This window comes from Ipomoea triloba, chromosome 13 (assembly GCF_003576645.1).
Source record: "Ipomoea triloba cultivar NCNSP0323 chromosome 13, ASM357664v1".
Taxonomy (NCBI): Eukaryota; Viridiplantae; Streptophyta; class Magnoliopsida; order Solanales; family Convolvulaceae; genus Ipomoea; species Ipomoea triloba.
In genome coordinates, this window is record NC_044928.1 from 23,642,246 (window position 1) to 23,653,651 (window position 11,406).

Sequence of the window (11,406 nt, forward strand, 5' to 3'; positions counted from 1 at the left end):
ATTATAAAATAGTATTTATTACCTTCAAAAAAATAAAATAGTACTCCCTCTGTCCCATTTTACATGTCCTACAAACCAACTCTTCCTTTTTTGCATATTTTCTTTAGTAATTTTTTATTATTTTTAAATTTAATTTTTTGTGTTGAATAGTACTTTTAATGTAGTTTCTAAATATATAAATTTTATATATGCTAAACTTAATAATATGAAAAATTGGATTAAAAATTACTTCAGTCAAACCTCGTTAAACGAACCAGACATCCATTTTGGGACGGAGGTAGTATTTATTTTTATATTTTCTCTATTTATTACAGCCTAAAAAGTCACTACCTATCAAGGGGTTCGATCCTCAAGAAAAGTCATAGAGGTGCCACATAAGCACAATGTGCTTGGCAATTATTACTTCTTTTTAGAGCATTCACATCTGTGGATATTATTTAGTTTTTACAGATAAAAAAAACTATAAATGTGTTTTTAACTGGTGTGGGAAGGGGTTCTTTTCAAGTTTTTAACTTCTGCAAATAAAGTTTATTTGTGGGCCCTCTTCTGATGCTTAGAAGATAAAGAAATAAGAAATTAAAGTCACAGGTGTGCGTTTCGTGCACCTAGCTGGCGCGTGAATCATTCATGTTCATTGATTTTCTTTCTCTCTCCTCCCCCACTCTCTTTCCTACATGGCCTGATAAAAACTACATAAAAACCAATACTGATAAGGATGCTCTTAGTTACACTCGGATTTTAAAAAAATATTTATTTGCATATATATATATATATATAATAAAGTTCAAATGACAACTAAGCTTCTAGTGAGGACTACAAACTAAGCTCATCCATCCACTTAGGATGATAAAGAGCTAAAAAAAATTAAGGAAAAATGATTTGACATTTTCGTAATTATTACAATGCATTAAAAAAAAAAAAAAAAAAACCTTGATAGCACATCCACGAATGATTAAGTGTGCACTCAAGATCTATAATAGTTCACTTGAATGTGTGCACTATTAGTTATTTGCAATGCACTATAAAGTGTTTTTTAGTGTACTGTAATAATTACGAAACTATCACCACATTTTTTCTTAATTTCCAACTATTGATGATCATTCTAGATGGATGAATGTGGTTAGTACCCTGATTCTCAAGGAAAGTCTAGTTCTCATGAGAGTTATATACACACACCCACACTCACATTAGAATGAACAATCTAACAAATCTGGTGCAATTTAATAAAAAGAATATTTTGATAATTTGGTAACTTTTTTCAATTTTAAAAGTACAATTTTTGACACTATAGAATACAATTATTAACAATATAATGTGCATTTTTTGATAAATCCTAAACCTAAAAAAAATGAAGCTAATTAAGTAAAATTCATGCTAGAATGCATTGTGATTTTATTAATAAAAGAGAAATAGGGCAACAAAAATTATAGTACTAATTTTTCGTAATGAACAAATAGTTAAATTACATTGAAAAAAGTGTCAACTAGGTTATTGAGCTTATACATTTTGCGCCATCAAATATGTAAAATATGTGTAGTTGAGATTTATTTTTTTTAGTTCTTTTAAATACAATCTAGTCACATTGCTTAATTATATGTATTACGGGTTTTCCTTTCTTTTGTCGTGCTAGTTGGAAGGAAATAGTGATATATTGAAATGTTATCACTTCAAATTATTCCGTAATACATTGAAAGAAATAAAAAAAATTATCCTAATCACACATATTTTACTTATTAAATAATTTTTTTTGTTAGACCACAAAGTGTCGTGAGTAGACCCTAACTATAGAAAATACCTTTAAACACGTATCATACTCAAACTAATCCCCGTTCACCCTACGCCGATCCAATTAATAAGGGATAGAGTGCTGACCCCATTAATTTTTCCATTCGAAAGATGCTTTGAACTCCCGACTTCATTTAAAAGATGATTGTGCACAACCACTTACATCAATCAAACTAGTTACTTATTAAATAATTTGATTATAAATATTTTAAATTCAATAACTTATTTAACACTTTGTTTTTTTCAATGAAACTAAAGTTAGTCTTCTCCAAACCCACCTTTTCTTCGGCGTGACAATGCTCAATCATATGGTGGGTGAAGTGCGGTCCCTATGCTCCTACTCTGACTTCCACTACCATCATACAAAAACATTCAACCCCATATGCGCGCTGTCTATATAATTTTTCTCACACACAAACCCTACACAAAAACATTGAAGAAAAATGAGATCCACCGCTAGAAACCTCCTCCTCCTCCTAATCCATTCTCTCTTACTCCTCCCGGCCACGGCGGTCTCGCCCGGCGAAGGATCGCGATGCAACGGCTCGATCGCGGAGTGCAGCGCCGACGAGATAGAGATGCTGATGGAGTCGGAAGTGAGCCGGAGGTTTCTGGAAGAGAGGAAGCACATCTCGACCGGAGCCTTGAAGCGGGACGAGCCGGTGTGCAACAGCGGCGGCCCCGGTAAGCCGTATACTCGGAGCTGTGTTCCGGAGCCTTCTAACCCTCATGATAGAGGGTGTTCAAGTTACTACCGCTGTAGAGATGATCAATGAAAATCCTTAAATATTTTTTTTTCTTTTACTTTTACCTTTATGAAATTATTGCTAATAACTATGTGAGATATATAGGCATGTTTGCTAATATAATTAGTTTTATCAGTTAATTTTGGTTTGTTTGATCACTGATAATTGTTTGATTTGGTTAAACAATCAGAGTGTTTAGTAATAGACTTTTTGTAACGGCTTACTATTCCAAAAAATTACAATTCAAAAGTTGATGATCAAAATAGCTTTTTCGATCAACTTTTTGAGAAAATAAATTATACTTTTAAAAGTCATTTTGCATTTAATTAGTTATCAACTAATTTAGCAAATATATTTTTACAACCACTAATATTATCAATTAGTTAACTCATTAACTCAATTCGTTAATAACTATCAGCTAAAATCATTTGCCAAACACTACTGTTTATTTGTTGTGGTGGACTAATCTTAAAGGGGTTTTCTTCAAAAAAAAAAAAATCTTAATGGGTTTAACCATCTTATTTTATTTATTTTTATATAATAGAATTATTTTTTGAGTACTACCTATTGACTCTATTACAATATATCCAAACATACTTTATCAATTTATTGAAGCACAAAGAATTAATGTTTCGATTGAATTCGAACGACCTCTTATTTTAGAGAGTCACATAAATGTTATTGAGTTACAAGCAACTTGGCATATAATAGAATTGTTTAATTATTTACTTTATATGGTAATTGAAGAAAAAATATAAAGATTTTAGATAGTTTAAATAGCCTAATCTGTCGGACTGCATGAACGCGTGCAATAACTTAAACTGCCAGTTGGATGATCGTTCTTATGCAGGTATTATCGCAAAAGAATGTAAGTCTATCATGGCATCGCTTAACCATGTGTCCATAAGATACATAACAAGGACTATGAACACTCAGGTCTCAGGCCCATGATTTGGCCAAATCCACTTTGATGTATAGAGACTCTAGGTATTGACGTTTTGAGCCTCTCATTTGTACCTTTGAGTTCCCTATTACGTAATGAAAGAAAGTTTTTGCCTTCAAAAAAAAAAAAAAAAAAAAAGCCTAATCTATTTATAATAGAATAAAATAAAGTAGAATTCATTTTTTTTCTTTGAAAACTACCGACTCGATTGCCTCGACTGAGGCTCAAACCTACTCCCATCATCCATGTGGGAGTGTTAATCGGGACACCGAGTGCCACTAGACCACAAGGTTTTTAGTTATATATATATATATATATATATAACGGTTTTAGTTTATTAGTTATGTAAAAATAGTTAACTCAATCTCTCATGCTTTAGTAATTTTCTCTTCATATATGCTAATCCCACTACAAAATGTGAAAACTTTATAATTGAAGAGTTTAGTTTAGTGTACTCTTATAATTTAAATATCAAAATTAGTTTGATATTTTCTAATTTTATTACTCAAACAATATATGAATTTCTATTGATATAAAAATATAAGATACAAAGATAAATAGCCATGTTTTTCCCATTCAACAGAAAATATTTTGTTTTGACTAGATTTTTCAGGCACTTCTAAACATTGGAAACTAAAAAAGACATTTTTCAAGTTTCCAAACACACCCTAAATTGCGCCATCCTAATTTTAATTCCCATTAATTAAACTATACAATTGATTCCTATAATTATTATATAATGGGAAAATGACACTTTTTCTCATGAATTATTATGCTTATAGAACGTTTTCTCCTTGAGTTATTTATGCATCTACATTAGCCCCTCAATTATTTTTAAAGTGGTAGTTTTTCCTCTTTTGATGTTAAATGGACATTATTACCCTTATAAAAATTATTTAATTTATTTTTTTTCTTACAAATTATTACTTATATATAGGGATGACTACGGTTCAATTTGAACCGAAACTATAACAACCAAACTGAAACAATTGGGAAGGTTCTTATTACGATTCAGAATTGGGAAGAAATAAATAAAAGAAAATAATTGTTAAATTTAAAATATTTTAAAAAATAGAAAATAGAATTTACAAAAATAAATAAATAAATTTTGAACTAGTGGTTCAAATCGAAACTGAAATCATAATAAATGCGAAGTGGAACTGAACAGATTTGTAAACACCCTTTGTAAATGATACACAAATTGAAGGAACATCACATGGTAATTACAGATACAAACTGTTAATATATAAGACTATCATTTAACCCCGCAGATTTCTCTCACTTTCTAAAATAGATCGCGCTTCCATATCATTAAATTTACAAATTGTCTACTATTTATTTTATATCCCTGCAAAATTGTCTTACATTCAAAAATGGGTTCCACTTCATTTTATATTATATCACTGTTGCAAAAATCTCCGCCTAGGCACCTGCCTAGGTGCTAGGCGCTCCTGGACCGAGGCGAATAGCTCCCTAAGCGTTCGCCTAGGAGGCCGCCTAGCGCCTAACTCGGCCAACTGGGCCGAGTTGGCGGCCAACTAGGCCGAATTTGGCCGAGTTAACTCGGCAGAGTTAGTCGAGTTAACTCGAACGAGTCGGCCTTGTTAATTTTATTATTACATTTATATATTTTTAAATTTATTTATTTATATAAGTAAGAGAAGTAAGATATATATATATATATATATATATATATATATATATATATATATATATATATATATATATATATATATATTATATTGTTAATATAATATATGACATACACCCACGCACATGAATTAATTTTTTTGATTTTTATAAGTTGCCGCCTAGGTACCGCTTAAGCGCCGCCTAGACCACTTAGGCGCTAGGCACTAGTCTACCGACTAGCGCCTACTGCAACCATGATTATATAATAATAATAAAATAATAAAAAAGAAAAAAAAAGATTTTACCTACCAGTTAAGTACACAAAGACTATCGAATGACAGTCTTTTATGTACTTAGCAAGTTTGCTAGAATAGAAAGTTTGCTAGAATAGAAAGTTTGCTAAATATATAGAATAATAAAAAAAAAAAAAGAAATTCACGTGGCATTTCAAATCAACTTGCAAATGAGTACAATTGTTAGGATAATGTTAACCTAATATGTTAACTATAGATACAATATGTAACAACCTAATGTGATAATTAAGTGGCAAGTGAGCAGATTCGATTCCCATGGGCTAGCCAGAGCAACAGCTCTTGACGATCAATTGTATTTTCACGCATAGCTCGGCAAATTATTGTGTGGACCATAATAAAATGTGTATTTTTAATGTACTAAATGTACATTATTTTTGTACTGAATGTACATTATTTTTATAATATAAAAATAATGTACATCCTCTAAATATAATATACATTATTTTTATATTGAATATGCATTATTTGATAGTAGCTGTGTGGACCAACACAGTAATGATTTGGCATAGCTCATAGGCTAAATTTGAAGCGTGGTCAGGCCAGCCAGCGCAACAGCTTTTGTATTGGCCTCCCTGTTCTGTAGCCAAACTGTTTGCTGAACGCCTGAACTCCATAAGCTCCAATGGATACGAACCCTTCAGCTTCTCCTGCGGGCACGTTTTTCCTCTTTGATGAAAAACCTCAATCGGGTTTAGGCTTAGGATTTCTTGATTCCCCTGAAAACCCTACCCTTCCTCCACCTCCATGCCTAGAAGTCCTTCCCTCACAGGTATTGCTTTCATTTTTCGGTCTATACACTTACTCCTTGCCATATTATCTCTTGTTTTCGTTTTGGACTGTGGATAAAATCAATGTTTTGTATGTAAATCAGGCTTCATCAAATGCGGACCTTACCGTTGAGCCAGTGAATGTGGATGGACATACTTTGCTCAAGGTAAATAAACTTTGTGCTCTTGGTTTTACTCGAAATTTTGTATAGTCTTTACTGGAATTGAAAGAAGCATAAAATTCTAGAGCTGAGAAATGAACTCTTACTTTTGGATTTTAAAATTGTTTGTGTTATGTACTTCATTGGAAGAGGTTTAACCAATGCTTGCTTCTTTTTTTCTAGGGAAGAGTTAGTACAAAGGAGGTTTTCGGGTTGTCCAATTCGGATTTAGTCCCGGGGAAATACGAAGGTCTGTGAGAGTTGCATTGACTTTGTACATATTAGAAATAATATCATTACATTTTCATTTCAATGAGCATGCTGCTTTGTAGATAAAATTTGGAATTATAATTGTTTGTAAATCATTATTGTTTACATTAGTGTTAATCAAATCTCTTGAAGGATCTGGTTATTTTTTCTGTTTTTGTGTGGCTTATTCATGGCAAAAATGTGCCAGTTAACATAGCAATCCTATCGGAAGTGTGTGCACATTCTCTTTTGTTTTTTGATAACTGTCTCAGTGAAATCTGATTAAGTTGAGATGTGGGATGGGAACCACTGAACTACTTGCTGGTAAACATTTTTTAAAGTGGGTACTGGATCTCAAACTTATTATCAATTGTTTTTGATGGATTGGAATTGCATTTTCTTAGATGGTGGTTACTGAATAAAAAAAAGTCTATATAAATATCATGTGTTAAAACCCAGTTAGACATTATTGATTGAAAAAGAGATAACAGGAAAATTAGTATAGTGGCTTACTTTTATTATGACATAATTTTTATGCATTACACAATGTTTTATATCAGGAGGGCTCAAACTCTGGGAAGGTTCACTAGATCTAATTAAAACTCTCAACTCCGAAATGAAAGAGAAAAAGCTGTCATTCACTGGAAAGAGAGTTTTAGAGGTGGGCTCCTAATTCTGAGGTGATTTTCCATCTTCTCCTCTGAGGCCAAAACTGAACTTGCAAGTCATAACTTAAATTTTGTATGTGTGTCTGTGTTTAAAAACAAATGAAGGATCGTGAATGCTGAAATCTTGCTCCCTTTGACTTCTTCTCAAGCTATTAAAAAAAGTTGTGTAACATATAGTCTATGCATTTCTTGTCTTTATTCTTTCTATTCCGGGATGTAGGCAATGAGGAAATTTTTAACAGTCTGGTGTGTACTAATAGTGCTCTCATTTTGTCAACAGTCTAAATTGGCTTGTGTTAGAACTGTTGTTATCTTTCTAGACGGAAGCAGCTATAGACACTGTCACTGCTATAAAGTTGGATGATGCCATGATGGAATTGGGATTTACTGTATTGTAGCTTTTTATTCTCTTCAATAATCAATGCTAATGATGCTTTTCTTTTTAAAATAAATATTTCAGCTTGGCTGTGGTCATGGACTTCCTGGGATATTTGCATTCTCTCAGGTGTACTTAAACGTGATTTCTTTAATTACAAGCTTGCCTGTTTCTCTGGTGTTTAACACATCTCTCTATTTGGTGCATTAGGGTGCTGCTGCTGTGCACTTTCAGGATTTTAATGCTGAAGTCCTGCAGTGCCTCACCATTCCAAATGTAAATGCCAATACTCAGCAGATATCAGTATCCTCCACAGAAAAATGCAATTCTGAGGCCGAACTGCGTTACTTTGCAGGGGACTGGAGTGAAGTTCATCGCATTCTTCCCCAAATACTTTCTGATGAAAATGGTATAAACGAATGTCAAACTGTGAACACTGCTGGTTATGATATAGTTCTCATGGCTGAAACAGTGTATTCAATTTCTGCACTCCCCAGTCTCTATAAACTTATTAAAAAGGTGCTCTATATTTAGCTTTAGATTTGTCTTTTTTGAAGGATTTCTTTATTCTTGATCCTTCTGCTTCTTTTCATATTTACAGTGCATATGTAGTCCTCATGGAGTTGTCTATGTAGCTGCTAAAAAGCATTACTTTGGAGTTGGTGGAGGATCAAGACGATTTATTTCCATGGTGGAGAAAGATGGTAAGCATTGCTTTAGCATAGTTATAAGTTCGTATATGCAGACATGCAAAGTTTAATGCATGGGCTGATGGGCATACTTTCTTAAGTTATTTGACCATTATATTGTATTTTGTAGATAGAAAGGTAAATGAGTTTGACTCTACTACTATTTTTGTTTTCAATCAGGCACTGCATTATAGGTTGAGATAATTATAAAAGATTCTTCCTTAGCTCACTAGCTTGAGATTTTCTTAAGGTGCCGTATATTTTTATTTGGGTGCACTATTTATGTAAGAAGAATGGAGCTAACTTTTGATGGAAATTCTCTAATTTTAAACGATCAATATTGCAACCATCCCACCTGTAAGGCTCTAGTGCTGATTCATGTATTTACATCTTGTCAAATGTATACACACTTTGTCTTTCAAACAATAGACACATGGCAACACAGTACATGTACAATTTGCCAGTTTGCACACATTTTTGGATTATGGGTCAAGATTAGATTATGATATTCCTAACTGAATGGAAAGTAATTCTTGGCTTTCTGCAGTGAAACTCGAGTGTTAAAACTAGTGAAACTTTAGGGAGGGGTTAGTCTTCCATCTTTGGAAACAAGAGAGGGTTTGCATGGTTTCTGAACACTGCGTACAACTGATAGGTTCAATGGATTTCTTGCCTGCATTCTGTTCTTTTCTGAATACAACGTCAGTTGCTATCCCAACATGCTGGAAACTCGTATAAAGTTGAGTTGTGGCAAGGACAAGTTCTTCTAGCCTTATTCCCTGGTTATTTTGAAGTCACCACCATTTTGCACCTGTGCTTTCCTTGTAAAAGAAAAGATACAATAAAATAAAATACGGAGTATAAAGTATAGATGAGCTTGGCTAGATTAATCTACAAAAACTTGATTGTTCAGTGAGCACAAGGACAAGCCTGTGAATGTGCCCTTTTTAGTATTGTTGACACTTTCGACAACTGATATTTGAACTCCTACTTCATCAGGTGTTTTTGCAGCTGTTCTCGTGGCTGAGTTTGCAGATGGTTCCTCTAATGTCCGAGAGGTGTGGAAACTTCATTTCAGGTAGAAGGTGACCGTGAATTTTAGTTGTTAGTCGAATGTTGAAGAGAAATATACCTAATTTGGCATTTTATTCCAGAGATGGAAGAATGAAGTCAGTGTTTTTCCTTTTCTCAAATTATCACATCATTTCTATTACTAGTATGTGCACTAATATTCACTTCATATTTTCAGACCTAAAATGTCTTATTTTGCTGTTTTGTTCCGTAGAGCTATTCACAGGGATAAAGCTCTTATAAAATTATCTTTTTGCTCATGTAAAACCAATGTAGTAGAATACTGTATTTTAACTAGGGATGCCAACAGGGGATTAGGGATTCTTCATTTGCCACTCGACCCACCTCTTCCTTCACCTTTGGCATGAAAGACAAAGACAGTTCTTAGGTAGATTGTGGGCAAGAACACAAGATCGAACCATGACAACCGCAGTGTGGAGTTTTACCCTCTTTTAGGAGTGACTCTTTGTAAGCACGAGACACTGGTCCTCTTACCAAATGGGTTGACCGAGTCACTGTGATTTACCCTTTTACAATCTTGTAAGGCCAAGGTGTGGGGGCCTTGAGGCGGGAGATTTTGTCTTTTGTGGGCATTCTAATGACAAACACATTAATACAAGGAAAATGATACATGTACTCCTGTGGAGTAAAACTTCTGTCATGTGTCATGATTTGATTTATAGAAGAGAAAGTAAATAACAAAAATGTGGCCCATCAATTTTTCTAGATGAATTAGAATATGACACGTAAGCTGGGAGTAAAAATGAGAATGTGTAGTATTACTCTTAATACAATTCATCGATAGTGAATTAGCTAGTTACACTAGTGTCCACACTTCCATCAGCCAGGTGTGGACTGAGGAGGTTGTCTTGCATGTTGTAGGCGTGAACTATGAATTGTGTAATCAATGATGATGCATTAATACAGTGGTACCTAAACTAATGAGGCAATGAACTTTTACAAAATCTTTAAGAATTGGCCTTAAAACTTAATTTAATATGGATATTTTTTCCTCAGTAGGAAAACTTGACTTTAAAAACTAACAAATTAGTCCTTTAACTATGATTTTTTAAAACAAATTTGGTCCTGGCCAAATTTGGCCGGAAAATTGTAATGGACAAAATCTTGAGGGCAATTTGCTCTCTTTTCTTTTTCTCTTTTCTTCTCATGTGCGGTGGAAGCCATGGAAGAGTGCTTCAAATTAGAACATACTGGATAATATCCTCAGTGCTCCTCCTCGCAACCAAATCCAAGGTCGTGGTCGTCCAATCAACACCTTCTCCATCCACCGGAGCCGAAACATCCACCGTCTCGAAAGACGATTTCTGCGTCCTACCACGAAAACTATTCCACAACCTCCGGCCAACCGAGAACGCAAACAGAGCAATGAATGCGAACTAGAGGTGGCGAGTCCACAAGTGTTACTAATATTAATAGTATTAATATTTTTTTTTGATAATTAGTATTAATATTATTATTAGTTTATTGTTATATTAATATCTGATTTTTGTTTTTTATATTACATATTTTCTTATTAGTCATTTTCTTATAATTATTAGCATCATATTTGGTTTTGTTTAATTTCTTTGCAATTTAATTTATTTGTGTTACTCAAATTGTCGTTTTTATTTTTATTACAATAAAAGTGTTTAATATCCATGTTATTGTAAAATATAAAATACAATGTTATATATTACGGAGTATATAATTTCAGAACATATTTAATAAATGTTTTATCTTTGATAGAAAATGATACTTCAACATTGGCAGGGAACAGTAGAGCTCCTAATAGGAAAAATAAACGCTTTGATGCAACGTAGGAAAGGAAATAGAGAAATAAGAGAGCCTTAAGGGTCGTTTACTTCATTTCTCTATAACACGGAAGGTGTGAGTCCTACTAAAACTAGTTCAAAATCTCTTTTTTACTAATAATAATGTTGAGAGCTTTTGCCATTACAATGTTTTGAAACCTCCCAAATACGGAGTATCAATTTTGGTTGATTGA

General features: G+C 33.2%; 2 protein-coding genes across 3 annotated transcripts; both read left to right on the top strand.

The window, feature by feature from the left end:
- Positions 1 to 2,228: 2,228 nt before the first annotated feature.
- Positions 2,229 to 2,561, top strand: LOC116001380 (protein RALF-like 32). The gene has a single exon (XM_031241262.1). The coding sequence runs from the start codon at positions 2,229 to 2,231 to the stop codon at positions 2,559 to 2,561; it is 333 nt and encodes a 110-aa protein (XP_031097122.1).
- A 3,401-nt stretch (positions 2,562 to 5,962) lies between these two features.
- LOC116001509 (histidine protein methyltransferase 1 homolog) lies at positions 5,963 to 9,610 on the top strand. Of its 2 annotated transcripts, none has more exons than XM_031241382.1 (8): positions 5,963 to 6,189; positions 6,280 to 6,354; positions 6,532 to 6,598; positions 7,158 to 7,258; positions 7,726 to 7,770; positions 7,852 to 8,160; positions 8,243 to 8,345; positions 9,330 to 9,610. In XM_031241382.1, the coding sequence occupies exons 1-8, from the start codon at positions 6,043 to 6,045 to the stop codon at positions 9,410 to 9,412; spliced, it is 930 nt and encodes a 309-aa protein (XP_031097242.1). In that variant the 5' UTR covers positions 5,963 to 6,042; the 3' UTR covers positions 9,413 to 9,610. The 2 variants fall into 2 exon arrangements, with proteins under 2 accessions (XP_031097242.1, XP_031097243.1); XM_031241383.1 differs by having other exon boundaries at positions 5,964 to 6,189; positions 6,292 to 6,354.
- Positions 9,611 to 11,406: the final 1,796 nt, after the last annotated feature.